Genomic DNA, 19417 nt, shown 5'->3' on the forward strand with positions numbered 1-19417 from the left:
TTCAATGTAAAAAAAATCAAACAAAACTGCTATTAGAAAATGGAAAAAAACGATCAGCACAAATGGGTTTTATAGATATCGTCTCTCATTCTCAGTTCTTCTGTTGTGTAATATTGTCAAGTTGTTTCTCTTTGTTTAGGCACAATAGATGTGTGTTTGTAATCCTGTCAGTGAGTCTCATCCACACACAGCCGACGGATGAAGATGAGCAGATGTTCTGTGAGTTATGATGGGGTCTGGGGTGAAGGTGGGGTTGTTGTACGGGTTTGGGAGGTTTTTACTGTTGTGTGAACATGTTTGTCTTGTCATCAGTCTGTAAGCAGCCACGATGGGTATAGAGATCACCGGCACAACGCTCAACAACACACAGATGGCAAACACCCAATCAGAATACGGCTTCTCCTCCATCTCTGGGAAATTCACCTGCGTGAGACATACACATCGAAGACTTTACATTTCATTTAAAGTGAAACGGTGACTTGAACATCTGTGTTTTCACATCATGCAGGCAACTCCAACATTATAGATTTGACATAAAAATGCTCAGAGAATGAATTTGCTATGATTATATTGAACCATATGTTTAGATTTGACGTAAAACTTGTTGATAGAGTCTAAACATCAAAGATGTCGGTCTATGAACATATTTTCTGTTTTAATAAAGGGGAATAAACATGTTTTATGGATGTGACAGAAAGGAGACGGTTTTTGGGAGACAACAAACTTTATAGGATTTCTAAAATCAAGCTTTGGTTGGTCTGGCTTTTGTTGAAACTAGGAACTATGTATTAGGACCTATTGTATTATTGCTCTTTTATGACTTATCTCTTATTGCTCCCTGAACTCTTTGTAAGTTGCTTTGGATAAAAGCGTCTGCTTAATGTAAAATGCACAATCCTGAAGCAATAATACCCAATGAATGGAGAAGGCATGCCGCTTTATAGAACATCAAATAGTGACTTTATTTTCATGTGTCCAATTATGAGTAATATGAAGCCTTATGGATGTGACGATCCTGAAAAAGACTCTTATCTGACTATGAAAATCAAGCAATAAAAATAAAACAAACGGTTTACAAATTTGTGGCGAAGCTGAGGGCTCAACTCGGCTGGTAAGAAAGAGAACCTTTGACCAATGAGAGACCTTTCGACATGCCCATTTCTCCAACTTGCAGAGACCCCTACTTGTAATATTGTGGGATGAATCTTCAGGAATCTGTCTTGTGGAGATCAGTATCTGTGTTGTATGCTGTTTTAAACTCACATATTCAGGGTTCCAGGTGGGGTACGTGGGGTCTTTCTGCGCCTGGACGATGACGTAAGCCACCAGAACGACCAATAGCATGAGAGGACTGACTCCCATCCAGCACACACGCCAGAAGAGGTTTGGTCTGCGTCCCGTCATCATTTCAATATCATCACTGAAACTGAAACACACTTCTCGTCTCACTCACAGGCCGGCTCGGGTTTGTCTTCTTTCAAATCAAGTTTCATGGGTTTAATTACCGATTTATTCCGTAGAAAAAAACCACCCCGACCAGCTCAAAGAACGCAATGACGAGGAGCGGAACAGAGCCCACGTAACTGTTGAAGATCTCCAGCCAATAATTCCCAGAACCCAGCGTGAAGATCAGAGCCACGAGAAAACACACAACACAGATCAGACCTGAGGAACACACACACATCAGACCTGAGGAACACACACACATCAGACCTGAGGAACACACACGCAACACACATCAGACCTGAGTAACACACACACATCAGACCTGAGTAACACACACACAACACACACCAGACATGATGAAGGTTGTCGAGTGTCATGTTGTGGAGTTTGTGTGTCTGATGTTTGTGTGCAGTACCTGTGAAGAGTTCTTTTGGGATGCATTTGGGAACCATGTGGAGATCCAGCAGAGGAGTCAGAACTCCCTCCAGATTCCCAAACATAGAGGAGAGGCCCAGACTGAAGAGCATGATGAAGAAGAGCACGGCCCACACCTGTGACCCCGGCATCTCGATCACAGCCTCCGTGAACACAATAAACGCCAGACCCGTTCCTGAAGCACTCTGGGTAACACACTGACACATGACTGACCCGTTTCAAGTGAGACATGAGTGCGTAGAGGAATGAACCTTCTCATGATGTACCTGATCCAGAAAGTTCTTGAGGTCACAGTGTTTCAGGTTCAGACCGGACACTCTCTCAGGATCTGATGCGTTTAGAGTCGTCAGCCAGCTGTCGTAGTTCTCAATGGTGATGTTCTGATCTCCGACGTCAAACGCGTTCGTCAGATCCAAGATATTACTGTGACAACACCGGCTCATGTGTTATTCAGACGGCAGTCAAACCTCAGAGTGTGTGACGTGTGTGGGATTCACCTGTTCAGACAGCTGTTGTAGTTCGATGTGGCTTTAAAGCCCAAGATGGCGAATATTGGAATAGAGGCGTACAGAGACGTTGCGCTGTTAATACATCCCACGAAGACAGCGTCCCGCTCACAATCATTCCTGACACACACACACACACACCGGGATGTGTTACGGTTATTCATCTGAATGTGAACTGATTGTTAAGTGTGTCTTTCTGATTGTATGAAACATTTTGTGAAGGACATACACATCTTACAGGCGTCTTCTAGAGGTCTTTATGACACCTGACAGCAGACGTCTCAGAGACGTGTTGCAGATGCGCAAACTATGGTGTGCAGATGTAAATGCAGACAGACGCCTGCCAGATGTGTGTGTGCTCTCAGAGGAGTGAGCTGATAACTGATCCTACTTTCTGGGGTTATAACTGGAGAATGCGATGAGACCTCCGAAGGCCAGAGACAATGAGAAGAAGATCTGAGTCGAAGCGTCCAGCCACACCTGAGGATCCATCAGTATCGTCCACTGCAGAGACAACATCCCATTCACACCTGTCTGTGTGTGTATGCATGCATGTGTGTGTGTGTGTGTGTGTGTGTGAGACTCACGTCAGGTGTGAAGAGATACAGCAGACCGTCTGTGGCTCCGGGCAGAGTGAGAGCTCGGATCAGAAAGATGGTGAGCACCAGGTAGGGGAATGTAGCGGTCACATACACAGCCTGCACACGTCACATCAGTTTCATCTTCAAACATTGTGTTGTATAATACAGTGATATTCAGACATGTTCTCACCTTGCCGATGGTCTCTATACCGCGTATGAAGCAGATGTAAACGATGCTCCAGGCCGAAGCCAAACACACCACCAGCCACCACTGCAGAGATCCGTTCTCCTCGATGTCTGGAGTGATGTTCAGAGTCTTTCTGTACCAGAAATAATTCACCGGTGTGCTGAGAACACACTCCTCCACATAACCTTAATCATATTGAAAAAAACTTTTTACTACAAACTGACAAAAGAACAAAATAAACACACAACAGTTCAATCTTCAATGCTGTGATCAAAACATCAATAATACAATAGACCACCAGAATTCCTTTCATTTGTGTGTGTGATGCAGTAATGGAAGTGTTATGTCACAGTCGTGAAGGTCTTGATTGTGTGTGTTATTTATTTGTTTGTGTACCTGTGAGGTTGTTTACAGGACACTGACTCCAGGGAAGAGGTTCCTGAAATGAGTGGAAGAAATACCACAGAACCCACGCCAGAATGGTGTTATAAAACAAACCCACCAGGAAGGAGATGATCATTGATGCCACACCTGTGGACATACACATCATCATCATCATCATCATCAGCCTCCTCAGACTCACAGTTTGGTTTGAACTCTTGATAACAGGAAAATGATTTTGTGTTTCCTTCAAACTCAAATGCAGAATGTTCAGCTCGACATGTTAAGGTGAATCCAAGTAATGCAGAATGAATGAGGTGACAAGACGTGCTTCTCAACTAAACAAGATCATTCACATGATACACTTCCTGAAAACATTCAGGCTTGGATTATCTTTGTATTTACAGTTTACAGTCAGTGTTTGTGTGTGTCTGTTGAGAAGCATTGTGTGTTTTTCTATTAGGAACACCGTACTAATACTGTTATGTTGTTATAATTGCTTCCAATGTTTCCTGATGGTACCGATGGTAAGTCGCTTTGGATAAAAGCGTCTGCTAAATGACTAAATGTAAATGTAATACTGTTTTTAACCCCCTTTCTCCTTCAGAACTGCCTTAATTCTACGTGGCATTGATTCAACAAGGTGCTGAAAGCATTCTTTAGAAATGTTGACCCATATTGATAGGATGGCATCTTGCAGTTGATGGAGATTTGTGGGATGCACATCCAGGGCAAGAAGCTCCCGTTCCACCACATCCCAAAGATGCTCTATTGGGTTGAGATCTGGTGACTGTGAGAGCCATTTTACTACAGTGAACTCATTGTCATGTTTAAGAAACCAATTTGAAATGATTCGAGCTTTGTGACATGGTGCATTATCCTGCTGGAAGTAGCCATCAGAGGATGGGTACACGGTGGTCATAAAGGGATGGACATGGTCAGAAACAATGCTCAGGTAGGCCGTGGCATTTAAACGATGCCCAATTGGCACTAAGGGGCCTAAAGTGTGCCAAGAAAACATCCCCCTCACCATTACACCACCACCACCAACCTGCACAGTGGTAACAAGGCATGATGGATCCATGTTCTCATTCTGTTTACGCCAAATTCTGACTCTACAATCTGAACGTCTCAACAGAAATCGAGACTCATCAGATCAGGCAACATTTTTACAGTCTTCAATGTCCAATTTTGGTGAGCTCGTGCAAATTGTAGCCTCTTTTTCCTATTTGTAGTGGAGATGTGTGGTACCCTTTAGGTGAGTGTATATGTATATTTATTGTCTTTTCCATCTCAAGCATGTAAACAGTTTGAAGTAAAACACCGTCTGTCATGATAAAAGCAGAATGAATGATTCTGGGAATTTGTAATGTCTCTGAATTTCTTGAGAAAATTTGCAACTATCACACAATGATTCACAAAAACATTCATTACAGTCAGAGTCTGTTAGTTTGACATTATGCATTAACATGAGCTGACAGACGGTGTTCTTTCTTTAGTTCTGGATCAACATCATTCTGTCATGATGACATCACACGACTCACCCACTCCACCCAACAGAGGAGAGATCGAGTGCCAGACCCCGATACTGCCCATCCTCAGACTCTGACCTATAGCCAACTCCAGATAGAGTAACGGCAGACCCTCAAACACCAGAGCGATCAGGTACGGGATCAAGAACGCACCTGACACACACACAAACACACACACACAAACGTGAACAGGAACTTTCTATCAACTTTGTAAAGACAAAAATGAGCAACTTTAAAGGATAAAAGAAAACAAAAGCACGCACTTTAACCTCAAGTGGGTGCCCGATCAAAAAACAAATAAACAATTGTATGTAAATCAACACAACAAAGCTCCAAAAATATCAAACATTTATTATTTAAAAGCGCTTGAAACGTCACGCACCATGTGAAAGTCTTTGAATGAATACATTCTTTATATTTATAATTTCAAGACAAATCTTCTCAGCCAAGCATTCATTTAAAAAAAGAAATAAATAATTATTCATAAATGAACGAGCAGCAGCTACGCTAATTATTCTCTTCCTGCCTTCCTGCCCATCCTTAACATGAGATCCAGCTGATCATCCCGTGCCATCCTCATGCCTGCGGACTGACTGACCATCCCAACTCCAGATCAAGCAATTCCATCACCACCCAGCAGCAAAGACGGACTGTTGTCACATTAATGATAAATTAAATATTTTTGGAGCTTTGGTGTGCCGACTTTACACACAAGTCTTCAGCATTTGAGGATTGAAACATATATTTGAAATATTGCAAAGAAAAACACACGCACACATTATAATGATAATCATCAGAGAAGAAGAAGAATCATCTGTAGATTCTGTCAATTAAACATGACGTGTGTGAGTAGTGCAGTACACATCCACAGATCCTCTCTGCCACACTAAAGCTTCTGTGCAGTGGAAACATGTTTTACAGAAGAGTCTCAGAGGAACTGAAAATACACTGAAATCCTTTATATTTGATCACTGATTTAAAAAAAAAACTAAGAATACCAGTAACATCAACTACAGTGCTTGTTCTAGAACCTTTAACAATATCTGAAGACTTTGGTTCCACCATGAGATTATTGGAATAATCATGCTTTTTAATATACAGTTGGTTTGTTTTGATTGAAGCCATAATATCTCCAAATATACAGCTAACTAACACAATAAAACACATGATAACTTCATCAAAATCTTGATTTTTGAAAAGAATTATTATTGTTATTTGATCATTTACTGTATTTGTTGTTTTTGATTCTGTTTGTAGTGTAATTTTGTTGATTTAAACTTTAATCATGAAATGACAGATGACGCACCTCCTCCGTAAATCTGGCACAGGTATGGAAATCTCCAAACATTCCCGAGTCCCACAGCAAATCCAATACAGGTGAGCAGATACTGAACCTTATTGTCCCATTTGGGTCTCTGTTGAGTGTCATCAGTGTTGATGCTGGTGACGGTGCTGGACGTGTCCATCTTGATGATCAGATCTGTGTGTGAATGAGCTGTGCTGTGGCTTATATACTCCAGCGTGTGTGTGTTATCTTTGACACATTCCATCAAATGTGCCGCTGTGTCCTGCAGTTTAATGTGTAACCCCTGTGACTTTACCCAAAACCCTCTTTAAATCGCCTTTACTGTAAAACACTAATGCTTTTCCATCCGTCACATGATGTTTCAGCAATATTCTGCTTTACAATGTCATACTGAGCAGGAATAAGTTGAATACTCCCTCAAAGGTTACGAATAACATTGGTAATTAACCTAAATAAAAAAATACAATTAAACGTTTTGCTAGAAAACATTTTTATAGATAAATTCCCAATGCACACACACACACAGCATCAAGTGATGATGAATCAATAGTGAGGGTGTGTCACAGCGCCCCCTTCTGTTATCTACGAGCACATGCATTAAATCAGTTCTGTCTCTCTTACATGTAAAGTTAAGTTTCAGCTAAGTTAAATAGTGCTATGTAAAATATTTATAAGTGTAAGGTGTAGCTTAGTGAACTTTAATGTCAATACTACACTGTAAAAACAATCCGTAAATTAACAGTTATATGAATGTATATTTTAACGGAAATTGTCCATTCTACATGTGTTACGGTGTTTTTCCGTTAAAATACATTTTCGAATTGCATTATGGGACCGTGATCGCGCCTTCGACAACTTTTGATGGTCATGGACGTACAAGCACAGCCATAACACAACATTTTACCCAAGTTTTCAACTGGTAAGTACTGTTGATATAAAAATAACACGACATTTCAATTAAACGACTGCTTTATTATCATTATTACGGACTGGCTATGTAAAGTAAAACAGTGTATTTCGTTGGATATTGTTAACAAGAACAGATGTTTTTTCAGGTAGAAACTGAACTATGAGTTATTATTTGTAATACTTATTGGTTTGTACTTATTTTTGCCTTCTCCTCGTCAGTGAATATGCTATCTGTTCATTTACAGTTTATTTGTCAGTATTTTTAATCTGCTTGGTGCGCGGGAAGTGACGTCCCATCCCCCGCTGCACTGTGTGACAGACACCGGTTACCTTCAGCTCCGCGCTGTGTCAAAGGTATGTTAATTATTTAATTACATATAAAATCACTGTTTTCTTAGTACTATACAACCAACAAGAGCGAGCATTGAAAGGTAAGTTAGTGATATTGTATAGTTTGGTCGACCGTTATCGTGTCCTTCAAATGATCGCTATCTTACACGTAACATCTGTCTGTGTTTCTGTTTCCATATTAATAACTTATTTAATATTGTAATGACATACGTTAATCTAATGTTCGCTTAGTTAGAGGGACTTCAAGTCTGTGTGGCCGAGTTCAACATGACATGATGATGTTTTTTTCACTATATGGACTGACGTGAATTGTAGACACTGTGTAACGCTATATGAGGAATACAAACACACTATGATGAATATAAACACGCGTAAGGTTCAAATACATCCCGACAGGATGATCGGACGTTGACGCGAAGCAGGAGCGAGTGGACGTTTTATGCGAAAACCACAGGTTACGGTTAAACCGCTTATAGATTTCACCCCACCGCCATATTGAAATCGAAAAAAACGGAAAGACAGATAGACTGCAATGGTTTGCACAACAAACCTGGAGTTTTCAACCAACCTCCGGTGTCCTTCCCACCTCTGCTTTGTTTAGATTTCAACATGGCAGCGGAGTGAAATCTGTTTATTAGACAGCTACTTGCCAACAATTGTATTCGAAATAATGATTTGAAATGTTTTATTGGTGCATTATTTTTCTTCTCTTACTAATACTTATTTTCTAAAGGAGATCACTACCAATAGACGGAAGACATGATCAGGATCAGCATTGAAGACTTATGGCTACATTTACATTTAAGCATTTGGCAGACACTTTTATCCAAAGCCACTTACATTGCATTGTCCTATGCATTTGTTTCTAAGTATGTGAAATCCCTGGGACCATGACCTTGGCATTGCTAATGCCATTCTCTAACCACTGAGCTACAGGAATTCTCTCTGTCTCTCTCTCTCTCTCTCTCTCTCTCTCTCGCACACACGCATATCTGCATCTCTATCGTTCAAACACACTTTCTGCATCTCTAACATTTAAACATTTTCCAAGCAAAGTAAGATTATATATATTTGTTGTGTTTACAACAGGAGCCTGGTGGGTATAAACCCAGAAAGTGGGTCCAAAGCACAAAAAAGGGTCCCAGGAAGTATACCACCTAAACTCCTTCGATCCCTGTCAGACCTGAAGGACTTTCAGAATCCTTGGAAGATTTAAAGGTAATTAAGCACACTTTTTCACTGCTTCTCTTTTGCGACCCATATTGTTCCAAGTGTTGTTGTCAAAAGCACCTACACCTTATTTAGTAAAATCTTAAAGTGATAGTTCACCCAACAATTAAAATTATGTCATCATTTACACCCTGTTGACATTTCAAACCTGTATGACTTTCTTTCTTATGTAGATGACAAAAGTTCAGAAATTATTCGGAACAATGTTGGTGACCAAACAATGGTGGCACCCATTCACTTGCATTGGTGCCGCGACTCAGACAAAGCATGGTTACCAACATTTTTCAGAATATATCCTTTTGTGTTCCGTGGAAGAAAGAAAGTCATCCAGGTTTGAAATGACAAGAGGGTTAGCAAATGATGACAGAATTTTCCATTTTTGGAAGAACTATTGACATGCAAGTAATCACAACAGTTCTAGGTTAAATGTTAGTTTGTATTATAAGTGATGTTTTGTTTTTGTTTTGCAGCCATATAGGTAACAGTTATGGAGAGAAAGAAGACGAAAGACATGGATGTGATTTTACAATATATCACTATGCAGGTTCATCATTATTAAATGTAATTGTAACTAGTAGTTGGAGGTTAAAGTGTTTTACATTTTTTCATTTGGATGCCTTTTCAGTGTTTCAGTCCTGGGTTAGGCCTTACATGGCATCTCAAAGTTGACTGTTGAAGATGTTGCCAGTTTTCTTCACATCTTATAGTTAACTTGGTTTCTTGAAATGTATTTGTAATTTTCCCACTTGTCCTTACACATGCCAATTTGCAATGAAGTTGTTTGCTCAAGTAAGACCTCTTACAGTATGTTTTTTATTTTTAGTAATTATTACTTATGTATTAGCTTCTTGTTTTTACAATGTTTGTATTCATTAAAGAATCAGTTTTTATTACAAAAATGTGTTTTTTTTTTAAAGTACACAGATAACTAATAACGCTTTACTGCTTCATTACACTTATTGTATACTGTAGAATATATTTTTTAATGTAGGTAAACCATACATTAAGGGTATTTTTTCAATTTTTGTAATAGCAGGGGGGAAGTCAGTAAACTTGTAAGTAATTTTTCAGGTTTTTTTTATATATAATTGCCATTTTTATACTCTTGGTTTACCATTCAATTAGTGAAATTGTCCACTTTTGTACTATAGGTATACCATTAAAACACAGAAAATAACTTTTTTTTTAATATATACTAACTTTTAAATAACAGAATTTTTTTAGTTTTTTTACAGTAGTAATACTATTAAAAAGCATAGAAATATTCTTAAAAAAACAGAACGTTTTCTGTTTTTTTACTGTTAGTTACACTGTCAATTAAAGGAAAATGTCCGTTATTAAATTACGGTACAAAGTCTGTGTAATAAGCTGCCAGTACTTTTTCCGTTTTTTTACGGATTTTTTTTTACAGTGTACTCCCAGCGTGTGTGTGTTATCTTTGACACATTCCATCAAATGTGCCGCTGTGTCCTGCAGTTTAATGTGTAACCCCTGTGACTTTACCCAAAACCCTCTTTAAATCGCCTTTACTGTAAAACACTAATGCTTTTCCATCCGTCACATGATGTTTCAGCAATATTCTGCTTTACAATGTCATACTGAGCAGGAATAAGTTGAATACTCCCTCAAAGGTTACGAATAACATTGGTAATTAACCTAAATAAAAAAATACAATTAAACGTTTTGCTAGAAAACATTTTTATAGATAAATTCCCAATGCACACACACACACAGCATCAAGTGATGTGTGATATGATGATGAATCAATAGTGCAGGTGTGTCACAGCGCCCCCTTCTGTTATCTGTGAGCACATGCATTAAATCAGTTCTGTCTCTCTGAAAAGACATCAAGAATGATCAACACTACAGTATTTCACATGCACTGTAATAGCAGTATAAGCTATGAAAAGTGTTTTGGATGGTATGAATATTCAGATACCATGAGTGTGTTGTTTTATTCAAGTTCAATAGTTAACCACAGCTTGTGCACCTTAAAACGGTAATAAATGACAAACAGTAAAGTATACGATCAGAATGTCTCTGTAGTTTTATCCTCTTCTGTGAGAGATGCTGTGTTTCATTCATCTTCTGCATCATTATATTGTGTTTGTGTTCAGTGTAAAAACTGTAAATGAATGTCCTGCAGACACCAGTGATTCTGAAGTTAATGTGACGTCACTGGTTAATAATTATTGTAGGTGAAACCTTGAGTTTGTGAGATATTGCCTTTCTGTTTGAATTGTATATCATTTTGATAATTGTTTATGAGTTGTGCACCTTGTGTGTGTGTGTGTGTGTGTGTGTGTGTGTGTGTGTGTGTGTGTGTGTGTGTGTGTGTGTGATTATAAACGTGTACCCCTAATCCCTCATAAAAGCCCTTCACTATTGTCCAGCACACAGTCTGATCATCATTTATTAGTGAAAGATAAGAGTCATTACATGTTTAATAAAGACTTTCACAACACCACAGTACTGCTGAAACTCTTACACTTTTTTCTTGATTCCTTAAACGCATTTCTTGAAATCATGGCTCATTTTCTCGAAACTCTAAACACAAATCCATAACCCCTCAGTCATTCCCTCAACATCACATTTTCAGCTGAATTGTTTTATAAAATGTGTGTTAGACATCGAGAAAAACTGTAACATACATACATGGACAATTCCAGTATTGTGATCTGTCAATAGTGACATTCTTCAATCAAATAGTTCAAATAATAAAGTTAAACTGTTTGTCCAGTTGTTGATTTATTCATTGAGTACAGTAACTGCGTCACATGTCTAAGAGATATTGTGTGATCATCTGAATGTATATTATCCTTTAGATTACACGAATCCAACATTTTCTCTTCCTACTCATACTGTAAATATACATGATGCAAGACTTAAGAGACGTGAAAAGAACACGACGTCTGATTTTCCATCATTTGGTTGGAAAGTAAAGACACAGATTCACAGGTTAGTGTCTCAGAAACAGGTGTCGATTATTTGACTGTTTTATCGCTCATCTGAAGTGTCTCAGAAACGCTGATGCATATCTCTGCTTTCAGTTGATGTTCTCTTGAGCGGAAACATTTCCACAGATATTTAAAGATGGCCACGCCGGGGATGAGGAGACTGGGAACACCGGCCAGTATGAAGATGATGCCATTGATCCAGTCAGGGTATGCCAACTTTTTAAGAGTTGGAAAATCCATCTGAAGTCAAAGAGAAGAAAGACGTTCAGATGTGATTCATTACAGAACATCAGTGAAGAATGAATGATGTGATGTACCCAGTGAGGATCCCAGACAGTATACGTGAGCTGTTTATGGACTGTAGTTATGAAGTAAAAGATGAGAATGATCAGAATGATGAGAGGACTGAGAAATCTCCAGCAGATCTGCCAGAATAGATTGGGTTTGTGTCCCACCATGAACTCGATGTCTCTGTTAAACCTGAAAGAGAAACCAGACCACAGACTTTTAGTAGGAGGAAGAAAGTGTTACAGACCTAAAAATGGTTGTCATATTGTGTAGCGCTTGTTTTTGTTGCTTTCCTCTTTACTGTTTGATGCTATAGAAGAATCTTCCAAAAGAACCTTTAACATCTGAAGAACCTCTGAAGAACATGGAAGGTAAGAAAGAGACGATTCTTTAAAGAGACTTTGGCTGAATGATTCTTTGTGGAACCAAAAATGGTTCTTCTATGGCAACCTTTTAAAAGGATCACTGGGCATACTAGAGTGATATGTGGCATAATATATGAACGGTGGCATTTACTTTATAATTGTTAAATAAAAAAACAGTGTAACTGTCACAGTATTCATAAACTTTAAAAAAGATTTTTACTTGGAAGCCGCCATATTTACGTCTAACTCATGTTCTCTTTGGCAACAGCGAAGCTCACACATGTTTTCATATATAACAGTAAAATATGACACGTCAAACATAAGATCAGATATATAAACACACAGGGACAGTAGGTGGCGGTATGACCTCTTGACACAAGACAGCCTGCCGTAAAAGAAGAACGTGTTCAGTATCAGTAAGTGTCTGTTCAAGGTAAACATGCATTAAACTATCACCTTTAAGACATCAGCATCCACCATAATCATATACTTCATACATGATGAGAATATACTGATAAACACAATAATAAGATGCTTGCGGTTTGGTTATTTATTCTGTATTAGAGCACATGTGAATTTTAGACCCGGTCAGCTAATGAGAGAGAGACAGATAGAGAGAGAGAGACAGAGAGAGAGAGAGAGACAGAGAGAGATAGAAGACAATAACGTTAAGTTTACGTCATTGAAGAAGAACATGGCGGCCTCCTCAGGTTAATATGAGTATTACATTTAGGATTGTTTGAAGAATTGAAAATATTTGATGTGTTTCTAACGGCAAATGCTAGAAGTGTAAGGCTATTACAACACATTAAGCCACACATCTCTCTATACACCGGGTTCCCTTTAAGCACCTTCATTTTCAAGAGTGTGTGATGAGTAAGTTTAAAGTTTTCCTCTTGAAGTTTTCTTATCTTATTGACTCATGATGACATCATCTCAGTCTTACGTACAGTACATCTGAGATGAAGATGAGTTAATGATGAGAAAAGTTTTATATTTGTCTTTAATGACAAAAGCACCCGACAGCCTTCTCAACAGATGATCAGGATTCAAACTTGAATGATTTGCAGATTATCATGTCATGTGTATGGCTTGTACCTCAATAGAATAAACTGCTTTCAATTTTTCAATTTTTTCCGAAATTGATTGATGTTCTGTACTGTACCTGTCGATGCCATAGATGTAAACCACTGCGATGATCTCACAGAAAGCGATGACCAGCAGAGGAATAGAGCCGGCGAATCCATCAAACAGAGTCAACCAGTAGTTTCCAGACGACTGAACAAATATAAGAGCCACGAGGAAAGACACCAGACACGTCAGACCTGAAACACACGACACAAGAGAGCTCAGAGAACATTCATCATACATCAAACATACATTGTGACCATGTGTGTACCTGTGAAGATCTCTTTAGGCCACGTCTTAGGAAGAACGTTGAGGTCCTGAAGCGGCACCACCACACCCTCCATGTTTCCGAACATAGTGGAGAGTCCCAGACAGAAGAGCATGATGAAGAAGAGAACGGCCCACAGAGGAGACGCCGGCATCTTGGTGATGGCCTCGGTGAAGACGATGAAAGCCAAACCCGTGCCCTCCACACCCTGAACAAGCAAACACACTCACGCAAACACAAAACTCAAGATGATGAATGAGAAGAAACGATGTGTGTGAACACCTCACTGAGAAGAGTCTGCAAGTCACAGGTCTTCAGCTTCAGTCCAGCGATCACTTCTGATGATGTCATGTTGAGATGATGGAGGACGTCGCCGTAGTTACCGTCTGTGACGTTTCCCTCGGGAAGATCAAACGCATTCATCAACGTCAGCATGTTCCTGTGAGAGGTTTTGTGAGATTTACTTTTGGTATTCTTATCGTTTGTTCAAGTGTGCTAGAGCTCAAAAGAGTATGGATACTATTAGTGTGTACTTCTCAGGAATATAACACTGATGTATGCTAATATTGATGGACAAGTTTAAGCTTATCTGATCCTCGTATTGCATACTGTACTGTAAAACACAGTAATCTATTGTAGATTTACTTACTTCTGTCGTAGTACAGTTTTCAACTTCACTTTAATCAAAATGAAAACACTTTGACTTTTGAGATTTGAGATGAGCAAGAAGAGACTGGTCTCATAACTGGCATTAGCACAGCAACACTGCAAAGAAATGACGTTCTTCCTGAGTGCTTTCATTTGGTTTTCTAGTAAAACTATTTAAAACTACGATTACGATTACGATACATTTACAGAACAAGAAAAGTGACCGTAGATATTTCAAGTTATTCTATCTATTCTGCAAAGTTTTACGCTGTATATAGTACCCTCCACTATTATTGGCACCCTTGGTAAATATGATTGCTTTACTTTAAAGAAATGTTGGAATATTGTAGATTTGTTTTGTATAAAAGATCAAAAGGAGAAACAATGCAGATTTATTTGTACAGCCTTCTTTGCTCATATTTACCAAGGGTGGAGGGCGATGTAGTGTATATGACCTTGTATTGCTTTAATTAAGTATTCCAAGTGTACTTGACTTTGTAGTTAAAAGTAGATGTGTTAAACTGATCTTCTTTTTACACATGTATCATGGGAATATACTTCAAATCTACTTGAAGCACACTCACACCGTGTCTACACCAGACGCTGTGCGATGTGAGACAATGAAACGCATAAGAACCTGTTATAATTGACATTTTGTCCACACTAGATGCGGCGCAGTGCGGCGGGACAATCCCAACCAGTGTAGACCTAAGTTACAAGTACAACAATTCATACCTAAATAAATATATCAAATGGTAAACAAAGTTAGTTGTATGATGTTTAGTTCACCTAAAGAAAACTACTAAACTCGTCTTTTACTGAGAGTATACTGAGAGTTCAAAGTCTGCCTTCATAAAGTCAAAAGTGTGCCTTAAGTATTTAAGTATTGAAATTGAAAAATGTCATTGTAAACATAGTTATGTACTCAAAGTTTACTACCTTTATAGCATACTTTAAAGTACACTTTTATGAACTTAAAAACGACCATTTCAGTACCAAGTAGTATTGAAAAAAGTACGTATTTGTATGTTTACTGCATAATAGTAAGCTAATATACTGAAATATAGTTAAAAGTACACTTGAAGTTTGTCAAGTATACTTAATCAAATCAACTTGAAGTGTACTTGTTTTGATGAGGGATAACATGTTCTTGACAGGTTTGTGTGAAGCATACTCGCCTCTTCAAACAGTCGTCATATTTCTCTGTGGCTCTGAAGCCGATGATGGAGTAGATGACAGTAGCGGAGTACACAGACGTCAGGCCGTTGATCACAGAGATGGTGACGGCGTCCTGCTCACAGTTATTACTGTTTGAGAGTAAAACATGTGACACATGAAGAAGAAGGTGATGCTGGGGTTGAGCTTTCCTGTGGTTCAGTGGTTAGATCATGACGCCAGCAACGTCAAGGTTATGGGTCGATCCCAGGGGAGTGCACGTATTCAGAAACAGACGTATAACACAATGCTGTCGCTTTGGGATAAATGCATTAAATGTAAATTTGGTGTCATTTCTTTCTTTTGGACTTACTGAACAGGGTTATAACTGGAGAATGAGATGAGACCACCAAACGCCAGAGAGAACGAGAACAACACCTGAGCTCCAGCGTCCAGCCACGTGGCCGGTTTCATTAGCTCATTCACCTGAACACATGTATGACAGCACGTATATCATTCCTCTCTGTGTCTGTGTGCGTGACACTGATATGTGTGTGTGTGTGTGCGTGTGTGAGACTGATGTGTGTGCTTGTGTACATGGGTTACGAGGAAAACTCTGTGTAATGACATGTGTATAACAAGGTAAACATGGTTTAACGGGGACACTTCCTGTGTCAACTCAATCGCTTAAAAAACATGCTAAATGTGATTTCTGTGATGTTAGGGTTAAGGAATAAATGATACAGTTTGTACGGTATAAAAATCATTTCGTCTGTGGAGAGTCCTGGTAAACCACGCAAGTATGTGTGTGTGTGAGACTGACTGTGCACAATCGCTGCTTGAACTGGAGGACATACATCTGGAGTGAAGAGGAAGAGGATTCCATTCTGCGAGCCTTTAAGAGTCAACGCTCTGATCAGGAAGATGGTGAGGACGGCGTACGGTAACGTGGAAGTGATGTACACGGCCTGGACAGGGCAGGGTCAAAGGTTAGACGTGAGGAAGATTTCATCATATGAAGCACATGTGTTTCTTACCTTTCCTGTTGTCTCGATGCCTCTGATACAGCAGACGTACAGCACGGTCCAAGCGCACAACAAACACATCACCAGCCACCACTGCAAACCACCCGAGTCCTCGATGGACGCCGAGCTGTTCAGAGTCTGTCTGTACCAGAAATAATCCACCGCTGAGCTGCCGGAACATTCTGACTCCAGACCTGCAGCGAGAGACTCAGAACATCATCCATAGGGCCGCCTCTGGTGTCTACATCAGTACAGGATGCATACTACAACAGCCATGAAAATAACGCAAGACATGAAACATGAAATGGACATGTATGTACCGTTTCCGTTGGTATTGACCGGACACTGACTCCAGGGCAGTGGATCCTGAAGAGAATTAAAGAAGTACCACATGACCCAGGCCATGATGGTGTTATAGTACATCCCCACCAGAAACGACACCAACATAGACGAGATCCCTGAAAAACACATCTACTGAAACACAACATGATCCTACAAATTTGACATCACAGTCAGAGTGATGTCTCATGTGTCTCAGGAGTCAGAAATCTCACAAATGTTCCCTTCATTAGAGTTTGAGAAGAGATGTCAATAATGAGTCAAACTGAGCTCAGATTTGTCAAAACTGCAATCAAAAGGTCTTGGTTACACTATCCAGTAAGGTATCTTTTATAAAGCATTTATAAATGTGTTCATTAATGATTAATAAGTCATTTACAAATACATTATGAAGCAGTAATTAATGCATGAATAAAAAGAGCGATTCTATAGAAATACCTGCCAAATAGTGAGCCATGTTTAACTCACATGTTATATATGCTTAATAAATGTATTTATTCCTCATTTATTTGACTAGAAAGCAGTTTGATTATTATCTTGATGTTGTTTGTAGACTGTCAGACTGGACACTGTGGGGTGTTGTGTTGTTTTTCTTATACCTGCTCACTATTTGGGTATTTCGTTATTCATATAGTTATAATGCACTTGTGAATGACTTATTAATCACTAATAAACACATTTATAAATGCTTCATAAAGGGTTCCTTAATATGAAGTGTTAACAAGATCTCAAACATTACTCATCAAATTGACTAAAATCCAGATTATTTAACCTCCATAATCTATATGAATCTACACCTCCATACACTTCATTTGTTTACACAGTTACATCTCTTCATTTTAAGAGAAACTTCTGAGACTTAACTTGACACTTTGATTACACACAACGGTCATCAAATCTCTTGAGCTGTGAAAGAGAAAACTGTGAGCAATAATGGCTCACCGACTCCGGCTAAATACGGGTTAATGGCGGTCCAGACTCCAACGCTGCCCTTCCTGAGTCTCTGTCCGATGGCAAACTCCAGATGAAGAAGAGGAATTCCCTCCAGCACCAGAAGAATCAGGAACGGAATCATGAAAGCTCCTGAAACATCAGAACAATCACACAATCAATCGGACATGACTCTCTAAATAAAACTCCAGTTTAGGGATTCTCTATAAATAATCAGATGTTCAATAGATTGACAGATTGACATTCATTTAAAAATAGAAATATTGTTATTTTATTTTTAATCAGACATGAGCGATTTCCAAAAGGTCCGTTGTGTAATTTTATTGAGGATCTATTGACAGAAATACAATATAATACACATAACTATGTGTTCAGAGGTGTTTATAGACCTTACAAAATGGAGTGTAATGTTTTTATTTGTTTTAAAATGAGCGATGATAAATGAGAAACACTTGTTAGGGTTTAATGTTCATTTATCTTTGAGATTTAGAGGAGTTTGTTATATGTGTAAGTTTTGTGGTTACTGTTGTTTACTCATTTTTGAAGCTTGTTTACCTTCATTTCTAGTTAGAGATTTAAGAGAATGTTTCATGTCACATTAACTGAAAACACTTATGTTGAGAATGTGAAATGAAAGCATAAAATATGAAGCTTTAACATATAAAAATCATGTTTGTTTAACGAACACAATGTGGATCAACTCGGGGGCGAGTAAATGATGAGAGATTTTTGCTCTTTGGGTGAAGAACTGATGATCTCCGGCAGGTTATTAAATAACTCTTTAACCTGTAAGTTTATCATTCAATGACATGTTTCTTTCTCATTTCACTTCAGGAAAGTTTGAACATGTCTGTATAGATTCAGATTAATCTTTTAAACTTTTCCAGAAAGCAGTTCTTATATTTTATGACATTATCTGACTACAGTTTTGAACATCCTCACATATACATCTGACATGAATGCACTGTTGTTGTTTTATATCCAGACAGGAATAAAATGAGGCAGTGACGTAACTAATAATAATAATAATGGAGCCGAACCTCCTCCGTGACTCTGACACAGGTACGGGAATCTCCAGACGTTCCCCAGACCCACACAGAAGCCCACACAGGTCAGCATGTATTGAGTTTTATTGTCCCATTGAGGTCTCTCTCCAGCCTCCTCTTTCTCCATCTTCTCCAGCTCAGCGTGAGACGGGATCCGCTTCATCCTCATCTCCTCTGTTTGTGAGTGAATGTTGTTCAGTGTTCTTCAGATGCTTCAGATGTGTGAAGTGTTTGTTCAGCAGATCTCGACTGCTGGTTAATACATAATGATTATTAATGAATGATCGTTCGACCCTTACCAGATTAACCACGGTCATGGAATGCTTATTAACTCACAATCTAAACGTAATTGACCTTTTGTTTGTTCGTTCACTAATGCGTAG

The 19417-nt window shown here is 38.9% G+C and overlaps 2 protein-coding genes and 1 long non-coding RNA gene across 3 annotated transcripts; 1 reads left to right on the forward strand and 2 right to left on the reverse strand.

The window, feature by feature from the left end:
* Window positions 1–177: 177 nt before the first annotated feature.
* On the reverse strand, window positions 178–6534 carry slc6a18 (solute carrier family 6 member 18; the record flags this gene model as incomplete). The annotated part of the gene is made up of 12 exons (XM_079485008.1): window positions 178–423; window positions 1264–1426; window positions 1506–1665; window positions 1862–2066; window positions 2148–2304; window positions 2379–2507; window positions 2779–2891; window positions 2975–3085; window positions 3159–3340; window positions 3552–3686; window positions 5081–5221; window positions 6375–6534. 12 exons carry the CDS (start codon window positions 6532–6534, stop codon window positions 178–180), a joined length of 1902 nt encoding a protein of 633 aa, XP_079341134.1.
* A 672-nt stretch (window positions 6535–7206) lies between these two features.
* Window positions 7207–9758, forward strand: LOC306910820. The gene is made up of 5 exons (XR_013788205.1): window positions 7207–7293; window positions 7529–7637; window positions 8368–8503; window positions 8724–8852; window positions 9335–9758. It is a non-coding gene; the product is annotated as an uncharacterized lncRNA (long non-coding RNA).
* Window positions 9759–11265: 1507 nt separating this feature from the next.
* Window positions 11266–19372, reverse strand: LOC306910107 (sodium-dependent neutral amino acid transporter B(0)AT1-like). The gene is made up of 12 exons (XM_079484349.1): window positions 19029–19372; window positions 17980–18120; window positions 17019–17156; window positions 16711–16892; window positions 16531–16641; window positions 16047–16159; window positions 15697–15825; window positions 14153–14309; window positions 13874–14078; window positions 13640–13799; window positions 12139–12301; window positions 11266–12061 (listed from the first exon to the last, which is right to left on the reverse strand). Exons 1-12 carry the CDS (start codon window positions 19201–19203, stop codon window positions 11849–11851), a joined length of 1887 nt encoding a protein of 628 aa, XP_079340475.1. The 5' UTR covers window positions 19204–19372; the 3' UTR covers window positions 11266–11848.
* Window positions 19373–19417: the final 45 nt, after the last annotated feature.

Source organism: Barbatula barbatula, assembly GCF_947034865.1.
Source record: "Barbatula barbatula genome assembly, chromosome: 21".
Taxonomy (NCBI): domain Eukaryota; kingdom Metazoa; phylum Chordata; class Actinopteri; order Cypriniformes; family Nemacheilidae; genus Barbatula; species Barbatula barbatula.